The sequence below is a fragment of the Odocoileus virginianus genome, chromosome 3 (assembly GCF_023699985.2).
Source record: "Odocoileus virginianus isolate 20LAN1187 ecotype Illinois chromosome 3, Ovbor_1.2, whole genome shotgun sequence".
In the NCBI taxonomy this organism is placed as follows: Eukaryota; Metazoa; Chordata; class Mammalia; order Artiodactyla; family Cervidae; genus Odocoileus; species Odocoileus virginianus.
Genome location: NC_069676.1, coordinates 12,862,909 through 12,884,837, shown reverse-complemented (window position 1 = coordinate 12,884,837; position 21,929 = coordinate 12,862,909). Strand labels below are relative to the sequence as shown.

The window sequence follows — 21,929 nt, the reverse complement described above, 5'->3', positions numbered from 1 at the left end:
TCACCCCACCCCCATGAAGTCTCTGGCCCATCCCATTCCTCTAAGCCCCTCCCACCATCTATTCAGGAGCATCACCCTCCACTGTGTCTCACCTTCCACAGGGTCAGTTCTGCCTCCAGGACCGATCTTGAGTCTGTCCACTGCCCTTCATTCTCCACCCTGGTCCAGGTTCCATCACCTCTGGCCTGGACGCCTGCCTGCAGCCTCCTCCCTGTCTACTCCACCCTCACTGGACCCCAACAGGCAGGAAGTGCCTATAAACATGAGTCCTGGCATATCCTGCCCCAGAGCAGAAGCCTAAGTTCTTGCAGCTCACCGGGCCCTGTACCATCTGCCTGGTCCTCTCCCTGCCCTCATCACCTCGTGGCCTCCCACTGCCCTCTCACCAACTCCCTCCTCTCTGCTCCTTGAGCACTTTAAGCTTCTCCATCAGTGTGACCTTGGGCAGCTTAATCAGCCTCAGCATTCATCTCTGTATAGTGATAGAAATGTTCGTGCCTTCTTCCCAGGGTTGTGATGAGGAGTGAATGAGATAATGAGCAGGTGCGCCTAGCACCTGGGCCCCGGCATGTCCCTGTCCCTCACCCTGAACACCCTTCCCTGCAGTCTTCCTCTACGAAGTAATATTTGGTTCCCAGGAAAGAGGTAAAGAATAGTATAAACAAGGACACAGTTTTTAAGACATGAAGTAACTGAGAATCCAGTTGAAGCCCACTGCCCGCCTCTTCTGGGGGATACCACCATCTGGCAGGTGCTTCTCAGTCTGACCAGAGCTCTGGTACCTCCTCCCGGAAGCCTCCCCTAACCCACCTTCTGAGTCATCCCTCACATCCAGCCATATTCCTGCCTGGCTGTGCCAACCTGTGTATTGCTGTTTCCTTTATGCTGTGAGCACCACCTGGACACAAACTGAGACTTGGTCCTAGAATGATCCCAGAGACCCTCACGGATTCTGGCGTTCAGCAAATGCCTTTGTGCCCAAGCTGATTGCCACCAGAGGGCAATAGTGAACTGCAAACAAGTGGTGTTGCCTGATGCTTTTCATAAAGATTAAAATGTCTGGGACTTCCCCAATGGTCCAATGGTTAGGACTCTGTGCTTCCAGTTGAGGGGGGGTTGGGAGGGGATGGATTCAATCCCTGGTCTGGGAACTAAAATCCCATACACCACATACATGGCTGAAAAATAAAGATTTTTCAAGTATTTAAAAATGGCAGGTGGGGGATCTGGGGAGGATTGGGGAGACCCTCCTAAACCTCGTTCATCCAAGATCAATTCAAATTTGTGAACTTGTTAATTCTTTACCATGAAAACTTTCAGAGGTAGAATCTGTTATTTCTGCTATTTCCTTTCACCTCGGCCTCCAGTACAACTCAGCACTGCTGTTACTGATCCTTGACTTAAAATTTCAATATTTTGTTCACCATGGATTTTTTTTTTCACATTAATGGTGTTTTTGGAAAATATTACATTAAAATATTTATCTTGATTACTGAGCTGGTGACCTCTTTGCTTTCATGCCACACATACCTCACCCTAGCACTGTTTAACATTTAAAACATCAAATGATATTGAGATACACAGTGAAGGGTCTTCCCTGGCAGTCCAGTGGTTAAGACTCTGGGCCTACACTGCAGAGGGTGTAGGTCACATCTCTGGTTGGGGAACCAAGATCCCACATGCCCCATTTCCTTTGTGGCTCAGCGGTAAAGAATGCCTGCTAATGCAGGAGACAAGGGTTCAATCCCTGATCCAGGAAGATTGACCGGGCATGACGAGCAACTAAGCCCATGTACCACAACTATTGAGCCTGTGCTCTAGAACCTGGGAACCGCACCTACTGAGCCCATCTGCTGAAACTACTGAAGCCAGGACCGCTAGAGCCTGTGCTCTGCGGCAAGTGAGAAGCCCACAGTGCAGCTAAAGAGTAGCCCCTTGCTTGCTGTAGGTGGAGAAAAGCCCACACAGCAACAAAGACCCAGCACAGCCACACACACACACGCAAAATATCCCACGTGCTGCAAGTCAAGGCCAAAAAAAAAAACCAAAAATCTGGTTCCCTGCCCCCAACCACGGGAACCCACTGTCTGGTGTCTTGTGACTCCTTCCAGGGTTTCTCTTTGTAAGATCAAATGTAATCTTATCCTTCCGTCCCTTTTTACACAAAGCATAACACACTGCAGTCAGTGACGCATCTTGCTTTTTTCATTGAACTTTGTGACCCCGCAGATCTTTTCTTAACTGTCCATCAGCACTTCCTCATTCTTTCTACTCTGGTAGTATGTGCTCCTCTCAGCGTTTATTTCACCAGCGGTTTTTTTTTTTAAATTAACGCTTGCAGGTTTGTTCGTCTGCTTTTACAAGCAACGCTGGGAGAACTACCCTCCTGCACCATTGCTCCACAAGGGCAGGCATCCTACCTAAAAAGTAAGTCCCAGAAGCAGGATTGGCTGAGTCTCAGTGGCAAACAGAATCCCACCCAAAATGTTTCACTAAACAAAATGTGATAATGGAGACTTCCCTGGGGGTACAGCAGATAAGAAGTCTTCCCAGGTGGCTCAGTGGTAAAGAATTCACCTGCCAAGCAGAAGACCTGGGTTCAATCCCTGGGTCAGAAAGATCCCCTGGAGAAAGAAATGGCAACCCACTCCAGTATTCTTGCCTGGGAAATCACATGGACAGAGGAGCCTGGCGGGCTACATTCCATGGGGTCACAAAGAATCGGGCATGACTTAGCGACTAAACAACAACAGTGGATAAGAATCTGCTTGCCAATGCAGGGGTCACCAGTTCAATCCCTGATACAGGAATATCCCAGAAGCCGAGGAGCAACTAAGCCTGTGCGCCACGGCTACTGAACCCTTGTGCCTACAGCCCGTGCTCTGCAACAGGAGAAGCCACTGCAGGGAGAAGCCCCCCACTGCAGCGGAAGAGTAGCCCTGGATCGCCACAGATAGGGAAAGTCCACACGCAACAACGAAAAGCCAGTGCAACCAAAAATAAGTATATATATATATTTTAAAGTGTAACGATGTGAGTGGGCCAGGAGGACCAACAGAGTGGATTCATTTTGTGGAGCTGCTCTAACAAATCACCACATTTAGTGGCTTCAACACAAACAGATTACCTTACACTTGCACAGGTCAGAAGTCTGACATGGGTCACTTTGTGCCGAAATCTAGGCACTGGCAAGGCTGTTGGATGTTCATTTCCTCTGTTTCCAACTTCTCGGGGCTGCCTCCGTTCCTTGGCTCATAGCCACCTCCTTCCATCTTCAAAGATGGCAAAGATGGGGACTTCCCTGGCTGTCCAATGGCTAAGGCTCCGAGCTGCCAATGCAAAGGGACTCAGGTTCGATTCCTGGTCAGGGAACTAGATCCCACATGCCACAAGTAAAGATCTTGTAGGCTGCAACGAAGACCCAGTGCAGCCAAGTAAACAAATTCCTACTCCCCCCAAAAAAATGACAAAGATGACATCAATCATGTCACTCTGACTTCTTTTTCTGCTTTCCGCTTTCACTTGTAAGACCTTTTTTTTTTTTAAGTATGTACTCTTTTTATATTTATTTACTTATTTATTTCTGGTTGTGCTGGGTCTTCATTGCTGTGAGGCTTTTTCCTAGTTGTGGCAAGTGGGGGCTCCCCTATAGTTGTGATGCCCAGGGCATCTCTTTGTGGAGCACAGGCTCTAGCCACACAGGTTTCAGTAGCTGCAGCATGTGGGGTCAGTAGTTGTGGCTCCTGGTCTCTAGAGTACAAGCTCAGTAACTGTCATGCATTGGTATAGTTGCTCCATGGTATGTGGGAATCACCCTGGATCAGAGATTGAACCCATGTCTCCTGCATTGGCAGGCAGGTTATTTGCCACTAAGCCACAGGCAGTCCCTAAAGACTTTTGTGATTACCTTGAATCCACTAGGATCATCTCCCTATCTTTTTTCTTATTTTTTTTTAAACATGGAACGATTCAGGCATTTGTATATCATCTTTGTGCAGGGGCCAGGCTAATCTATCTTTCCAATTTTAGTATACATGCTGCTGAAGTGAGCTTGCTAATCTTTTTTTTGGCCACACCACACGGCATGCAATATCTTAGTTTCCCAGTCAGGGATGGAACCCACAGCCCCTGCAGTGGGAGCAAAGAGTCTCAACCACTGGACCACCAGGGAAATCTTCATTTTAAGTACTTTGAGGGGGTACAGTTCAGTGGTGTTAAGTATGAGAAATTCTGTACCCATTAAACATTTAACTCCCCGCCCCTGAAATTTCTGTAATTTCGTGCGTGGCTCATTTCACTCAGCATAGAGTTTTCAAGATTCATCCATGGAAGAGTGTGTGTCAGAAGGTCTCTCTCTCTCTCTCTTTTTTTAAAGGCTTTCTAATATTCCATTGTAGAATACATCACAGTATGTCCATCCATTCATCCACTGATGGACACTTGGGTTGCTTCCACCTCTTGGCTACTGTGCATAATGCTGCTGTGAACTCTGGACATGCAGGGACTTCCCTGGTGGTCCAGGGACTGAGACTCCGAGTTCCCAATACAGGGGACCTGGGTTCAAGGCCTGGTCAGGGAACTAGGTCCCCCATGCCACAACTGAGACCCCGACACAGTCAAACAAATATTTTTTTTAAAAAACATGGATGTACAAATGTCTCTCTGAGTTCCTGCTTTCTTGGAATATACACCCAGAAGTGCAATTGCTGAGTCACATGTTAATCATTTTTGAGGAACCACTAAACCATAAGCAAGTTTTGAATTTAGTAATGAGTTGGATGTCAGGAGCCTAAGAGGCAGAGTGGGGACTTGTCCTCAAAATCATTTTGTGCCTTTTTGATTTAGAACCTTGTGAGTGAATTATTTATTTAAAAATAAGTAGTTATCTAAAATAATTTTTAAAAAACATTGAAAGGAAAAGAAGAGCAGGATAAGCTTGTTTCCTGGAGCCATTGAAAACACAAAATTGGAACTCACACAACTATCCATGGCATATTAAAGTGTATAATGGGGTTTCCCTGGTGGCTCAGTGGTAAAGAATCCCCCTGCCAATGCTGGAGATGAGGGTTGGATCCCCGGGTCGGGAACATCCCCTGGAGGAGGAAATGGCAACCCAGTCCAGTATTCTGGCCTGGAAAATTCCATGGACAAAGGAGCCTAGTGGGCTACAGTTCATGGGGTTGCAAAAGAGCTGGACATCACCGAGGGCATGCACACACACACACAGTGTATACAACGTTGTACAATAGAGCAGTGAAACCAAAGAGAGTGAGTCACACCTAGGTAGATGAAACTCATGAACAGGACTCCAATGAACAAGCAAGTTAGGGGGCCCAACAGATAGACAGGAATTACATCACTTCCAAGGACAGCTTCTCCTCCAGACCTTGGCCTCAGCTCTTTCCCCTGTCTAGTACACCCTGCCCTGACATCCATGTGGCTCCACTTCAGCTTCCACAGATCAGAAAGATGGTTCTAGACCCCCAGATCTCCAATGACACCATCTCCTTCCTTGCTTTGCTTTTTCTATACCATGCCATCATCTGCTACACTATATATTTTTACTTGTTTATCCTTATTCTTGGCTGTTGTCCCACCTAAAAGTGCAGGGAATTTTATCTACTCTCTACTCTGTTCCCAGGACCTAGAACTGGGCAGAGCATACAATAGGTGCTCAAGAGATATGTGCTGATGAAATGAAAAGCAACCCTTCCTCATTGTTTTAGAGGGTGGAAGGGGAAACATCCACTTCCCTCCAGGAATGAAAGTGGAGAGTGGAACTCTGAGATCCCCCATGGTTTTTATGCTGTTTTGTTTTTTGACCTGAGTGTATGGAATACAATTTTTTTTAAGTTTTAGAAAATTGAGATATAAGTGATACAGAATATTGTGTTTGTTTTAGGAACAACATAAGGATTTGATGTCTGTATACCTTGTGAAGTGATCACCACTATAAATCCAGTTCACATCCGTCACTATACAGAGATACACATTTTTTTTTCTTGTAATGAGAACTTTTAAGCTATTCCATCTTCTTCTTGTTGCTGTTCGGTAGCTCAGTCCTGTCTGATTCTTTTCGACCCCATGGATTGCAATACACCAGGCTTCCCTGTCTTTCACCATCTCTCGGAGTTTGCTCAAACTCATGTCTATTGAGTCAGTGATGCCATCCAACCATCTCATCCTCTGTTGCCCCCTTCTCCTCTTGCCCTCAATCTTTCCCAGCATCAGGGTCTTTTCCAGTAAGTCAGCTGTTCGCATCAGGTGACCAAAGTATTGGAGTTTCAGCTTCAGCATCAGTCCTTCCAATGAATATTCAGGGTAGCAACTTTCAAATATATAATACAGTATTATTAATCAACACACTGTACAGCACATCCTCAGGACTTATTTATTTTATAACTAGAAGCTTTTACCTTTTAACCACCTTTGTCCATTTCACCAACACCATTTCTTGCTGATTTAAAAAAAAAATTTATTTCTTTATTTGTCTGTATCTGGTCTTGGTTGTGGCATGTGGGATTTGTAGTGGCAGCATGGAGGACCTAGTTCCCTGACCCGGATTGAACGAGGGGCCCCTGCATTAGGAGCGTGGAGTCTTAGCCACTAGACCACTAGGGAAGTCCCAGGAATTTCCTTTCCTTTTCTTTTTTTAAACTTGAAAAACATTTCACTTATTTATTTTTTATTTATTTTTGGTTGTGCTGAGTCTTTATTGCTGTTCGGGCTTTTCTCTAGTTGTGGTGCACTGACTTCTCATTGCAGTGGCTTCTCCTGTTGCAAAGAACAGGCTTTAGGCACGAGGTCTTTGATAATTGCAGCACATGGGCCAGTAGTTGAGGTTCCCAGGCTCTAGAGCATAGGGTCAATAGATGTGGCACATGGGCTTTGTTGCTCAGTAGCATGTGGGATCTTCCTGGACAGGAGTTCTAGCCTGAATCTCTTGCATTGGCAGGTGGATTCTTTACCACTGAACCCCCTGAGAAGCCCTTTCCTTTTCTTTTGATTATTCTCCATCTATGGTTGGTTGAATCCGGGATTCAGAGCCAGTAGATACAAAGGGTCGCATGTATTCCATTGTATGACTGTATTACATTTTGTTTCTTCATTCACCTGTTGAGGGATGCTGGGTTTGTTTCTATCTGGTGCCTAGAGGATGTTTTTATTTATGTCTACATCCTTTGGATGCCTGAAATATTTAATACTAAAATATTTTCTGGGAATTCCACGGTGGTCCAAAGGTTAGGAAGTGCTTTCACTGCCACGGGCCAGGTGTGATTCCTGATCAATGGGAACGCACTCCAGTATTCTTGCCTGGGAAATTCCATGGACAGAGAAGCCTGGTGTGCTATAGTCCATGGGGTCGAAAAAAAAGTCAGACATGACTCAGTGACTAAGTGACAACAATGACACACAACTAAGACCCCACAAGCTGCATGGCACGGGGGTAAAAATCCACCAAATAGATCTATACATAGTACAAAAGAAAGATCTCTAAGAAATACTGTGCAATAAAGAAGATACTAGCACTTGTTCTGCACCTGGCTCTGTTTTAAATTCTTTGCTTGTTTGGGTGCATGCTTAGTCCTGTCTGACTCTTTGTGACCCCATGGACTGTAGCCCACCAGGCTCCTTTGTCCCTGGGATTTTCCCAGGCAAGAAAACTGGAGTGGGTTGCCATTTCCCCCTCCAGGGGATCTTCCCGACCCATGGCTCCATCTCCTGCATTGGCAGGTGGATTCTTTATCACTGAGCCCCCAGGGAAGCCCCCAGGGAAGCCCCCGTTTCCTCCGCAAACCAGCACAAAACGAACCTGCCTGTGGCTTCTCATGAGAAGTTTAAGAGGCCATGTATTCACACACAAACAGAGAAGGGTGTGGAATTTCCTTAGAGGGATTCTAAACCCATCTCAAGGCTATTTGGGGGAGAGGGCTGACTGCTCCCTGAACCCTCCCATTCAAAAAGACACAAAGGGATTTTTGTTTTTAATTTATCAGCCCTTGACTTTTCCCAGGCTTGGTGGGAGCTCTAGGAAGGTCCCAGAAGATCGCTGAGTCTAGGGAATCCCCTCATTCTAGCTTCCTCCTAAAAAAAACCCACTGGGGCAGGGTGACTAGTTGTCTCAAGTTTAGCCTGGAAAGTCCCTGGTCTGGGAACTCCCCCTCACTTCTAGGCAAACCCCCATAGTTGGTGGGGTAACCCAGAGCTTCTGTGTTGGGGCTGGACCCCCACTCTGATGTAAGGAGTTCAGCAAAGAGGTCACAGGCGTGAGCTGTGAGCTTCGCCAGTGGTGTCCGCGGCCTCTCTTCTCTCCAGCTGTGAAGTGGTGTGCTGGTCCCGCTTCAAAAGAAACGAGGGACTTCCCTGGGAGTCCAGTGGCTAAGACCCCAAACTCCCAATGCAGGGGGCCTGGGTTTGGTCCCTGGTCACAGAGCTTCTCTAGTGGCTCAGACTAAAGAGTCCGCCTGCCTGGGAAGATCCCCTGGAGAAGGAAATGGCAACCCACTCCAGTATTCTTGCCTGGGAAATCCCATGGACAGTGTAGCCTGGCAGGCCACCGTCCACAGCATCGCAAAGAGTGGGACACAATTGAGCAACTAACACTTTCAGGAACTAGGTACCACATGAGGCAACTAAGACTGGGTACAGCCAAATAAATAAATTAAATTAAATAAATAAACATTAAAAACATCTGAGAGAGCTCAAAGAATTCTTAGCACCCAGGCCTGGGCCCAACTGGCATCCAGGCTGGGAAAATGCAAACTATTACTAGAGTTTATTGTTATGACTGGCTTTATTATTATTATTGTTATTGGGCTTCTCTGGTGGCTCAGATAGTAAAGAGTCTGCTTGCCATGCAGGAGACCCAGGTTCAACCCTTGGGTCAGGAAGATCCCCTGGAAAAGGAAATGGCAACCCACACCAGCATTCTTGCCTGGGAAATCCCAGGGACAGTGGAGCCTGGCGGGCTACAGTCCGTGGGGTCGCTAAGAGTCAGACAGGACTGGAGAGCTAACACTTTCACTTTCACTTTAATTGATGTTATTAATCACCCCACCTGACAATTCCTGTTGGTCTGGTCTCTGGGTCCAGCAGAGGCCGCCCCATCTCATCTCACCAGGGCTGGCTGTTGAAGAATCTGGGGCACTCCATTTCCTGCTATTGCGCGGTGCTAGTGGCAAAGAGGAAGCCGAGGCTGAAAGGCCACGGCCAGCTCTTCCCGAGCAGGGCAGGACAGTTGCCCGGAGCATAGATGTGCCTGGAGATCATTCACTCCACCAGCTTCTTGGTACCTAAGGTTGCCAGGCACCGTTATAGGCCCTGAGGATACCGTGGGGAACCACACAGACCTCGCTCTTTTGGGGAGCTGACATTCTAGAATGGTAGTCAGGCCTTAAAAATCAGTGCTCAAAGAAAGTTCCAGTGAAGTAGATGATCATAAAGGCTGCTAAGCAAAATGTAGCTGGTGAAGGGAATAGGAAAACAGACCAGCTTCTGGGAGGGCTGAGAGTTCGTTTCTGGGCCTGGGTATTTGGTTTGTTTTATTGTTGTTCTCATTTAAACACTGGGCCTACAGTGTGTGTTAGTCACTCGGTCGTGTCTGACTCTTTGTGATCCCGTGGACTATAGCCCCCAACCTCCTCTGTCCATGGGATTTCCCAGGCAAGAATACTGGAATGGGTTGCCATTTCCTTCCCCAGGGCCTATAGTGAAGCTCATGAAAATTTCCTTTCTTCTTCTTTTGTAAAATATTTATTTTCTTGGCTGTGCCAGATCTTAGCTGCGGCATGCGGGACCTTTGTCACAGCATGTGAAAACTTAAACTGTGGCCTGTGCTTTGGGGAGTGTAGAGTCTTAACCACTGTACCACCATGGAGGTCCCAAAGTTTCCTTTTTTAAAAAAATTTTTTTATTTTAGGATTTACCTGGTGGCCCAGGGGTTAAGAACCCACCTGCCAAGGCGGGGGACATGGTTTCAATCCCTGGCGGGGAAGATTCCACGTGTTGCAGAGCAACTAAATCCATGAGCCACAACTACTGAGCCTGTGCTGTTTTCAATATAGCAGTGTGTAGATGTCGTTTCCAAACACCCAGTCTATCCCTCCCCTCAACACTTCCCCTTAGAGCCATAAATTCTTTCTCTTAAGTCAGTGAGTCTGTTTCTGTTTTGTAAATAGGTTCATTTGTATCTTTCTTCTTCTTAAGATTCCAACTATATTCCACATATATTCCAAGGGATACATATATGGGCTTCCCTGGTGGCTCAGATGGTAAAGAATATGCCTGCAATGAGGGAGACCTAGGTTCGATCCCTGGGTTGGGAAGATCCCCTGGAGGAGAGCATGGCAACCTACTCCAGTAATCTTGCCTGGAGAATCCCTGTGGGCAGAGGAACCTAGCAGGCTACAGCCCACGGGGGTCACAAAGAGTTGGACACGACTGAACGACTAAGCACAGCACACATGTTAGGGATATCATATATCTGTCCTTTTCTGTCCGACTTACTTCACTGAGTATGAGAATCTCCAGATTTATCTATGTCACCTCATCAGCATAAACTCAGGTATGGTTACACAGGTTTATTAAGAAACACAAAAGATATTCTTTTCACCTCTATCAGTCAGGATATTCGAAAGGATTTAGGAGCTCTGAGCCAGGGACCAGGGACTAAAGCCAAATGCTACAATGAAACACGATGTTATCACCTCTTTCACTCAGGAAGTTCCAAGAGTTGTCGAAGTTCTCTGCCAGGAATTAGGGATGAAGATCAATATATATTTCTTCTTATATCACCATATCACACATGGAAGAGCCAACTCCCTCAGACAAGGGTATTGATGGGTCAAAGTTCTCAGGCTCATCTTTTATTTTATTTTTTTCTCATCTTTTATTTTTTATTTTGTTTTATTTTAATTTTTCGGCTGCCTTGTGCACCATGAAGGATCTCAGTTCCCCAACCAGATTGAACCTTTGCCATCTGCACTGGGAGTTTGAGGTTTTAACCTTGCACCGCCAGGGAAGTTCCCTTCTCAGGCCCATCTGTGTCTGCCCAATATTCTCATTCCAAACCTCTGGGACCCCCTCCTCCCCAGACAGTGGTCTCACCTTAGCATAAGAGATCCTTGGCATTTAAAGTGAAAGTAAAGTCGCTCGGTCACGTCCGACTCTTTTCAACCCCATGAACTGTAGCCCGCCAGGTTCCTCTGTCCACAGGATTTTCCAGGCCAGAATACTGGAGTGGGTAGCTATCCCCTTCTCCAGGGGATCTTCCCGACCCAGGGATCAAACCTGGGTTTCCTGCATGACAGGCAGATTCTTTACCATCTTAGCTGCCAGGTTAGCATTTAAATGGTATTACAATTCTGTAACCCACACAATCAGGCTCTGAGCCTGATCACTCATGTCTATAAAGGATAAGAGATTGTGCTCAGATGCTTCACAAATGCTGTGGGCCATGCGGGGAAGACAGACCGAGGTGGGGTGGGCGGGGCAAGGGGAGGAGCCTCAGGCCAGGATAGAAGCGACTTCATTGGTCCGGGTGAGCGATGGCGGGACTGGACCAGGTTGGGTGAGATTTTGCTGATGAACCAAAGACGGGTGTGAGAGAAATGTGAGATTTCTTTTCTGCATTTTGTTTTTTGTTGTTGGTTTTTTGGTTTTGTTTTTGCTGCACCTCGGGTCATGTAGGATCCTAGTTCTCCACAGGGATTGAACCCGCACCCCCAGCAGTGGAAGCACAGAATCCTAACCACTGGGCCCCCAGGGAAGTCCTTCCAGAGATTTTCTGAAAATTTTTTCCTCGAACTAACCAATTTTTCTATATTTCTCTTGAGTCCTTCCATAGGTGGGCTGAGCAAACACAAGAAAATATAATACATTCTTTTTATTCTATATATTCTTTTTCTTTTTTCTGGCCATGCCACTTGGCATGTGGGATTTCAGTTCCCTGACTAGTGATCAAACCAGGACCTGTGGAGGCAGGAAGCCTTAACCACTGGATCACCAGGAAAGTCCTATTCTATATGTTCTATATATTTCATTCTCTATTATGAAATATACAGACACTCTGGAGATGTCACCATGTCAGTTCAGAATTCTGCTTTTTTTTTTCCCAGCTGCAAATGATTCCCTTGTCAGGGTGAATCACTGTTGATTCCCCAGTCCCCAAGTTCCCAGCACTCACTATCCTCCAGGCTCTAGGCTAAGTTTCTGTCTACAACTTCACATTGAATCTCCATAGCTGCCCTGTGAAGAAGCTGCCCTGTTTCCCACCCCCTGTTTTCTCAGACTGAGACGAGTAGTCACGTGCTCTTGGCCATAGCTGTTATGGCTCCAACTTCAGAATTAAACCTGGCTCTGCCCTTTGGTAGGGCTTCCCCGGTGGCACAGACGGTAAAGTGTCTGCCTGCAATGTGGGAGACCGGGGTTCAATCCCTGGGTTGGGAAGATCTCCTGGAGAAGGAAATGGCTAACCCACTCCCGTACTCTTGCCTGGAAAATGCCGTGGACAGAGGAGTCCTGTAGGCTCCATGGGGTAGCAAAGAGGTGGACACAACTGAGCGACTTCACTTCATTTCACTTTTGCCCTTTGGTGCTTTGGGACCTGGAAAAGTTCCTCAGCCTCTGTTAAAGAAAAAATTATACTGACCTTTGTTAAAAGTTGTTAACTAAACGAAACTTTTAGGTGGCGTTTCGGCGGGTGGGGTGGGTTCCGCAGAGCTCCAATCCTCCTTTATGTCTCAGGGCAGAAAAGAATTCAGTGAGAGTCGGAGTGATGGATACCAAGTGATTTATTAGAATAGGATGCTTACAAGCATCCTTACAAGGCGTACCAGTGGGCAGGTGAGAGGGTGCTAAGCCCCTCATCTTAGTGGGCTACAGTTTTATAATCAAAGGAAAAGTGGGGAGAGGGGAAAGACCGCTTTCTTCCTCATTCTTTTTTAAAATCATATATTTGTTATTATTATTATTTTTAATTTATGTATTTATTCGACTGCGCCTGCTCTTAGTTGCCACACACAGGCCCTTTTAGTTGCAGCACCCAGGATCTAGTTCTCCAACCAGGGATTGAACCTGGGCCCAATGCATTGGGAGTGCAGAGTCTTACCCATTGGACCACCAGCAAAGTCCCACTTCCTCATTCTTGAGTAGATGTTGTGCTTTGAGCATGAGCTCCTCCTCCAGATTGGGTAGGGATGGTTTCTTGTCCCCACATGGTTAAGCTGAAAGTCATAACATAATGGAAAAATTATTTCAGGTTTCAGTACAATGAGGATATTTACTTTGAAATGTCACTTTCCCATAAATTATTGTTTTCATGTGTGCAGAAAGCATGTCCTAGAACTTGCTGAGCTCCCTGGGAAGGATGTGGGTCTCACACTGCCATTGTTTTACTGTTCTGGAGCTTGCCTCCTGTTTGTACTGCATGCTTTGTTGTTAAACAAGCCTGCTTGGTTTTGTGGTTAAGTAAACCTGTTTTCTTAAGTGACCATTAACTTACTGGGGTCTCCCATATTTTTTCCTACTTACAATCCCCTAGTGGGATTAACTATTTAATCACCTACTTTGTCCCTTTACTCTGCCCTTGTCATAAATGGTACAGATGAACTTATTTTCACAGCAGAAATAGAGACACAGATGTAGAAAATAAACTTATGGATACCAAGGGGATAAAGGGGGTAGGATGAATTGGGAAATTGGGATTAGTCATTGATAGATAAATAACAAGAACCTACTATAGAGCACAGACAACTCTAGTCAATGCTCTGTGGTGACCTAAACGGGAAGGAAACCTAAAAAAGAGGGAATATATGTATCTGCACAACATTCACTTTCTGTACAGCAGAAACTTAATACTGTCAAGCAACTCTACTCCAATTAAAAACAAACTGTCAGCTGGGGAAGAAAAAAAAGCACAACCTAACAGTTGAGAGTTATATTTTATTCGGCAGACAAAACTGAGGACTGAAGTCTGGGACACAGCATCTCAGATAACTCTGAGAGATCGCTGTGAAGAGGCAAGGGGGGAGCCAGGATATATTCAAGCTTTTACAACAAGGTTATTGTTAATTAAAGAAAATCAGATATCTCACGTTAAAGAGTTTAGTGCTTTTCTATGTGTGGGAAGAGGCAAGAGTGTGAGCTCACTGAAATCATTCCTTTGACAGGCGCCTCGGCTGACCTGTGCTTTCTCATCCTGAGTCTCCTCACGGTGCATCTCTGGAAGGGTGGCTGCAGTGACTTCCTAGGTGGCGTTCGTGGAAAAGAACCCACCTGTCTGTGCAGGAGACGTAAGAGGTTTGGGTTTGATTCCTGGGTCAGGAAGATCCCCCGGAGGAGGGCATGGTAACCCACTCCAGTATTCTTGCCTGGGGAAACCCATGGACAGAGGAGCCGGGTGGGCTACAGTCTTCAGGGTCGCAAAGAGTTGGACATGATTGAAGTGACTTAGCAGTGACTGACAGGTGGATGGTGGGCATCCTGTTTCTATCCTGAGTTCCCTCGGGGCTCACCATCTGTGCGGCTGTAACACTGATCTCTGGTAGCCTCGACCTGCAGCGGTTTGAAGCAGGGTTTCAGTTCCCCTGCCAGAGATTGAAGTCAGCCTGAGGCAGTGAGAACGCTGAATTCTCACCACTAAGACCATCAGGCCCTGGCCTGTCAGCTGTGTAGAAATGAATGTCCACATAGAGATAGGAAGTAGTGAAACAAGTAGTGATTATTAGGAAGGAAAAAGAGTATGTGTGGATAGACACATAGGCAGGCTCAGAGACAGAGTCACGCCCTTATGGTAGTTTGAGTCACTCTTATGGTGCATATCTTCCAGGTCTCCTTTGGTCAATCATCTTGCTTGGCCTGGTTCTGAGTACGTATTTGGTTTATCTCAGTGATCTCCCATGTGTGCACGCATCACTTAGCCAAGATGGATTCCAGTGAAGTGGCCTATGGGTAGGCTAACCTCACTTACTATGAGGTGACGCCCCCTCCTTTTTGACCTCCAAGGAGCCTTTCTGTGCATGTATAGTTGGGGTCTCCTTGACTTGTTGTTCAGTCACCAGGTTGTGTCTGACTCTCTGTGACTCCATGGACTGCAGCTCACCAGGCTTCCCTGTCCTTCACTATCTCTAAGAGTTTGCTCAAATTCGTGTCCTTCGAGTCAGTGATGCCATCCAACCATTTCATTGTCTGTCATCCCTTCTCCTCTTGCCCTCAGTCTTTCCCAGCATGAGGGGCTTTTCCAATGAGTCATCTCTTCACATCAGGTGGCCAAAGTATTGGAGTTTCAGCTTCAGCATCAGTTCTTCCAGTGAATATTCAGGACTGATTTCCTTTAGGATTGACTGGTTTGATCTCCTTGCTGTCCAAGGGACTCTCAAGAGTCTTCTCCAGCACCACAGTTCAAAAGCATCAGTTCTTCAGCGCTCAGCCTTAAATGGTCCAACTCTCACATCCATACATGACTACTGGAAAAACCATAGCTTTGACTATAAGGAACTTTTGTCTGCAAGGTGGTATCTCTGATTTTTAATTCGCTCTCTAGGTTTGTCATAGCTTTTCTTCCAAGGAGCGTCTTTTAATTTCATGGCTGCAGTCACCATCCATGACTTGGAGAATGAGAAATATGTGGTCTCTGTCTTTTACCTGGGCAAAGCTTAGCTCTTCTGTCTCCTGCTAATTTGGAGTATCCGTCCACAGAGGAGAAACCAGCTGTTTACCCTGAGGCCCATCTAGCTCCTACTCAATGTGATGGTTGGATGACTGCAATATCCTTTGTTTACTGATATGGCAGGCAATATTTTTGACTCACAAAACAGTAAGGGAGACTCTTCAGGACAACTGCAATGGGGGACTGCAAAAGGGGAGAGCACTGGGCTCAACTCTGAATGCAGCAAAGACATCTGGGGATTGCCAGCCAAAGAGCAGAATGAGGGTGACAGGGGGAGGGTGGGACAGGAGATTCCCTGGTGGTACAGTGGAATCCACCCTGGAATGCAAGGGACACGGGTTTGATCCTCAGTCCGGGAAGATCCTAAATGGTGCAGAGCAACTAAGCCAGTATGCCACAACTGCTCAGTCAGTGCTTACAGCCCAAGAGCTTCAACTACTGAAGCCCACGTGCTGTGACTACTGAAGTCAGAACACCTAGAGTCAGTGCTCCCCACTAAGAGGAGCCACCACTGTGAGAAGCCCGAGCAGCAAAGGCAATCCTTAGCTGATCCCAAAAAGAAAATAAATAAATGAATAAATAAACCTTAAAAAAAAATAGGGGTAGGGGGATTCTTGCTAAACTGACCTCACAGGATTCTTGCTAAAGAGAGGACGAATATTTATCCATCAATGGTGGAGACTGAGAAACCTGATCAGATATTAGGGGTCGGGGGATGACTGTGCAGGACAAAGACAGGACAGGGGCCAAGGTTGAGGGGTAGTCAAGAAGAAGGCTCAGGGCTTCCCTGGTAGCTTAGGGGTAAAGAATCCATCTACCAATGCAGGAGATTAAGGTTTGATCCCTGGTCTGGGAAGATCCCACTTGTCACAGAGCAACCAAGCCCAAGCAGCACAACTATTGATCCGGTGCTCCAGGGGCTGGGAGCCGCAGCTACTGAAACCCAAGCACTCTAGAGCCTGTGTTCCACAGCAAGAGAAGCCACAGCAATGAGAAGCCCGCACACCACAACTAGAGAGTAGCCCCTGCCCTAGGGGCTACTAGGGAACTAGGGGCAACGAGGTGCAACTAGGGAAAAGCCTGGCAACGAAGACTCAGGACAGCCAAAAATAAAAATAAATAAAATTATTTTAAAAAACAGAAGAAGGCTCAGAGAACTAAAGTTTGGGCAAGGAAAGAGTCTTTGTCACCTCTCTGTACCTCGGTTTCTTTCTCTGAGAAACGGGGATAAGAGATGCCAGAGGACTACTGCTAACATCAAATTGTTAGGGGAACCCACTGACTCAAACCTGCTGCCCTGGCCAGGCTTTATAGTAACTACTTGAGTGAGTTATCTTACAACAGGAGGAATGCAGAACTAACAAACTACCAAAATTCTGGTAAAATGCAGAACTAACCAACTACTACCAACCAGAAAGAAATCGGGAAAGGTCAAAAGGAGAGAGAAAATGCCAATACGTACTCCGACCACCTCCCAGAATCCTTGCTGGAATTCATCTAGGCTGATCCATGAATGCACCACCAGGAAGGACTCTGAGTCAGAATGATTGGCCAGAGACAACCCAGAAACTAACCACATCACCATAAAACCCAAGACTGAGAGCCATGCAGCAGAGCAGTTCTCCTGGGTTCCCTTACTCTGCTGCTCTCTTTTCCCCCCAGGCACCCCTTTCCAATGATGTCTGTTGCTTTGTCAGTACATCTGTCTCCTTGGTAATTCATTTCCAAGTGTTAGACAAGAGCCCACTCTCAGGCCCTGGAAGGGGTCCCTCTTCCTGCAACAAAATGATATAATGCGTATGAAACGCTGAGTGCACAGCCTTCTCTGCAAATGTAAATAGCAGCGACTTGTTTTGCAGGGATCAGAATTTGGATCAGGTGGGACGCCCAAGCTGCTACCTTGAGCAAAGAGGACTCAGAGAACAGGATTTTGTTGTTGTTCTTCAGTCACTCTGCCACCCCAGGCTTTCCTGTCCTTAACTATCTCTCAGTGTTTGCTCAAACTCATGTCTATTGAGTCAGTGATGCCATCCGACCATCTCATCCTGTCGCCCCCTTCTGCTCTTGCCCTCAATCTTTCCCAGGGTCAGGGCTATGGATGATCAGAAAAGGAATGTGAGCTGGTGGGCCCTGAATGCCTCCTCCAGAAGGCGGGGGTGAGGGTGGTTGGTGGTTGGTGGGGTGTCTCAGCTCCGAGAATCAGGGCTGGCCACGCAGACAGGGAGGAGAGGCAGGACGGAATGTAGGGCCACACGGCAGCGGGGTTGGAGGATTGAATGGCAGCCAGCTGCAACCTTGATCGCCGAGATGACGATCTGACCTTGCACCAGGGTAAGGGCTGGAAGCCTGACTTGCTTGGATCCACACCTGCGTGGGTAACTGAAGTCTCGGCGCCGCAGAGAGTCCTCCCTCTCCCGCCCCGGGTTGAGCGAACTTGAAGCCTGAACCAATAGGGTAGCCTCCGTAGTAGTGAAGGGGCGGAGCAGGACAGCGACCAATGAATGTGCCCGTTTCAGGCGACCAATGGGAGGTGCTGTTCCAGGGCCGATCCGGAGGCCGCTGCCCCGGGCGGTGGGGCGGGGTCCGGGCTTGTAGCGAGTTCCGGGGAAAGGGCGAGTCTGGAAGGGGGCGCGAGGGAGCGCGCCCGGGAGATCATCCGGAAGGATGCAGCTGGCGGAACTGCCCTTTGCAGGAGGTGGTTAGAAGCCCCCACACTGCCTTGTGAGTGGTCGGTGCCGGGTGGGTACACAGCGCGGTTCCTGCCAGCAGGGTTTGGAGGTTTCTGGCGGGGAGGTGGGGGTGCTTAGGGGTTGGGGGCTGCGGACCTGGTTTAGACCTCATCTTCAGAGCTAGATCTGTGCCCAGTGGGGATGAGGAAGGAGGAGGTGGCCACTACAAAAGCCCGATCCCTAGGGTCTTATCTCAAAGATAAACATTTGTTGTTGTTCAGTAGGTCAGTCTTGTCCGACTTTGCGAACACTTACCGAGCGTTTGCCAGGCCCCTCGCGGAGCCTTTTCTCTGCTTCAGGCTCATTGAATCCTCCCAACAACCCTTTGAGAGAGAGAGACTGTTTTATGCCTATTTTCCAAATGAGGAAACAGACTCCGAGAGAAGTTGATTCCTGAGAAATCCGGCATTATGCAATTGTGATATTCTGTTTTTCCCTCATCACGGTCTTAAATGAGTAACGTCGCTCTAATTGCTAACAGTCCTTCTCTGGAAATACTTGGAGACCTCAGGAAGCCTGGACCCTGGGTCTGTCACTCAAAAAGTTCCAGATTGTTGGGAAAAGAGCTGAACAGAACCCCTCGGCCGCTCAGGGAGCCAGCAGGAACCGGGGTCACTAGTAGGGGTAGATGTGGGAGGCAGGAATATTGGCTGAAAGAGAGAAACGACTATGATTATAAAATTAATGATGATGACTTCATTCTTGGCTTTATCACATTTGTTATTTGGTCATGCCTGTATCAAGAGTCTTAATGTATAACATGCAGAACTGTGTTGAAACATCACAACCTAATTGATTTATAACTCGTTTTAAAAAAACGTAGAAAAAATAACGATAACTACAATCATCCGATTTAGTTACACAATATAAAAATAATGTGAGGTGGAGAATTAGAAATGTAAAGTTTACAAATTCTACTAACTGGAAGCTGTTAGCTTAAAAGAGGGTATTGTCAGTGTGAGGTATGTTTTGTAAGTCTCATGACACATCTTAAACTTATTAAACTTAGGGTAACCACAAGGGAAAAATCCTGTAGTAATTTCATCCAAACACAAAGACAGACAGCAGGATAAGAAACAAGGAAGAACCTGTCTACAAAGCAACCAGAAAACAACAAAATGGCAATAGTGAGTCCTCACCTGCTCACAATATGGTAACAGTAGTGCATCATTCCCTTACAACTCTAGTTTAAAAGTTCCTTTAGAAGGAATGTAGAAACATCACAACCATCTCTTCATGGCAACACTCTCAGCATGTCTATTTTCCAGATGGGGAGACTGAGGCCCAACATGACGAAGTGACTTGCACCTGAGTTGACACAGGATTCACCCCCAGGTCTGTCTGTCCACCCAGGTTATTTTGGAAAGGTGGGTTCAGGGCAGACTTGTATTGGTGAATTTGTCCAGTAAAGGGGTTGGTGGTGGTGCTGTTCATGACTGATGCTGTGTGGGGGGAGGGTGTTGCATACCCCAGCTCCATCAAACAGATGTGGAAACTGAGGACCATGAAGGGGAATTGGATGCCTAAGTTTGCACAGTGAGAGGTCCCAAATCTTTCCCTTCAGTCTGGAAGGTGGGAAGGTTGAGGTACTAAAAAGGGCCCTCAACGCTGAGGCCTGGGGGTTGATAGGGTGTTCCTTTGCAGGCAGGCCGGCTGTCAAGAACATGCCTCTGTGCCAATGGAGGGCCGCCACCAGGGGCAGGAAGCCCGGTGGGGACGAAGCTCAGCCCATGGCCAGCAGAGGGGGCCTGAAAGTGCTTCTGCACTGGGCTGGCCCCAGTGGTGGGGAGCCCTGGGTCACCTTCACTGAGGCCACACTGACCGCAGAGGACGTCTGCATCCACATTGCACACAAAGTCGGTGAGTCCCGGCCATCGGCTCCATAGCGGGGTGGAGGTGCCAGCAGCCACTGGGCCCCGTTCATCCAGTTGTCTGCCCGTTCACGCAGCCCGCGTTGAGTGAGCACCTTCTGTGTGCCAGTCCCCAATTACTGTCTCTGTAATTTGCAATCAGCTTTGTAAAAAGCTGATATTCTAATGAAAGCGAAAGTGTTAGTTGCTCCGTTGTGTCCAACTCTTTGCAGCCCCATGGACTGTAGCCTGCCGGGCTCCTCTGTCCATGGGATTTCCCAGGCAAGAATACTTCAGTGGGTTGCCATTCCCTTCTCCAGGGGATCATCCCAACCCAGGGATTGAACCTAGGTCTCTTGCATTGCAGCTGAATTCTTATAGGGTTCATCAAGAAATGCAATAAATAAGGAAACTGAATAGAAGGCTAGAGATGATGGTAAAAGATTTAACACTTGGGGACTTGCCTGGTGGTCCAGAGGTTAATACTCTGAACTTCCACTGTGGGGATGAGAGCCAGGGTTTGATCCCTGACTGGGAACGAAGATGCCACAAGTCACATGGTGCAGCCAAAAAAAAAAGATTTAAAACTTGAGGAGATAAGGGAGCAAGCCACAGGGACATCTGGCAGTGAGAACAGCAAGTGCAAAGGCCCTGAGGTGGGAACTTGCTGGTAACTGTGAGGAGGCCAGTGTGGCTGTAGCCTAGTGAGTGAAGGGGAGACAGGGATAGGTGAGGGTGAACAGGTGATGGTGCTGGTTGTGCAGAGCCTTTTGGGCCTCAAGGAAGACTTCAGATTTTACTGCAAGTGAGGTGGGAGCCATGGAGGACTGTGAGCCAAGGAGGAACATGGTTGGACTCAAGGGTCAAAGATGCTCTGGCTATTGTGGCAGGAGCAGAGTGTGGTGGGTGAGGTTAGGAGCAAGGAACTCCAGGAAGGGGGATGATGGGTGAGAGGTCAGCCAGAGTCAGGTCTTAAACCTTAAAGCTTAAGGGCCTTAAACCCCAGAGGGAGAGTCTATAGAGTTTAGACTTTTTCCCAGGAGCAGTAGGGAAACATGGAATGGTCATGAGAGCTTGCAGTGGATGTGCTCGGAAGTCTAATGTCTTCTGCCAGAGGAGGAGAGGGCATCTTCAAGTGGACCTCACTTACCTACCCCTTCCTCCAGGACATCCTGTCAACTCCCCTGCCCCACAACTGAATGGGGGCTTTCTGGTAGATTTCTATAACACTTTGTACTTTTCCACTGATGGCAATACTTTATTTTCCAATAATAAATAAATAAATTATTGACTGCACCAGGTCTTAGTTGCGGCACTTGAGATCTTTAGTTGCAACATGTTCGATCTAGTTCTCTGACCAGGGATAGAACCTGGCCCTCCTGCATTGGGAGCACAGAGGCTTAGCCACTGGACCACTAGGGAAGTCTCTGACCGTAAAGAAGTCGGACAGGTTTGCTCGGTGTGTGAATCATGCCTGGTGAAGGTCCCAGAGAACCTGATCTGTTTGAGGAAGCAAAAGATCTTAAGAGTAACTGGAGCATCAGTTTCAAGAATTTAGAAGAGAAACTAGAAATTCAAAGCAGAGCATGACTGTCTGGGTCCAGGTCATGGTTGTTCATTGCTGAGGGGGTTGAGCTTTCTTATGGGGTAACGGGGGGGCCATGGAAGGTTTAAGCCAGAGAG

At 47.3% G+C, this 21,929-nt stretch overlaps 1 protein-coding gene and 1 pseudogene across 7 annotated transcripts in view; one reads left to right on the top strand and one right to left on the bottom strand.

The window, feature by feature from the left end:
- Window positions 1-3,953: 3,953 nt before the first annotated feature.
- Window positions 3,954-4,053, bottom strand: LOC139034538 (U6 spliceosomal RNA; annotated as a pseudogene).
- Window positions 4,054-18,217: 14,164 nt separating this feature from the next.
- The window catches only part of TYK2 (tyrosine kinase 2), a 29,438-nt gene continuing 25,726 nt past the window's right edge, over window positions 18,218-21,929 (top strand). The window contains exons 1-4 of one of the 7 annotated variants that reach the window (XM_020902364.2): window positions 18,218-18,388; window positions 19,406-19,523; window positions 19,665-19,731; window positions 20,041-20,256. In XM_020902364.2, the coding sequence (XP_020758023.2) occupies window positions 20,061-20,256 (196 nt within the window). In that variant the 5' untranslated portion in view covers window positions 18,218-18,388; window positions 19,406-19,523; window positions 19,665-19,731; window positions 20,041-20,060. Of the gene's footprint in view, window positions 18,407-19,405; window positions 19,524-19,664; window positions 19,764-20,040; window positions 20,257-21,929 lie in introns of all 7 variants that reach the window. The other 6 variants (XM_020902366.2, XM_020902368.2, XM_020902361.2 and 3 more) reach the window with 6 other exon arrangements.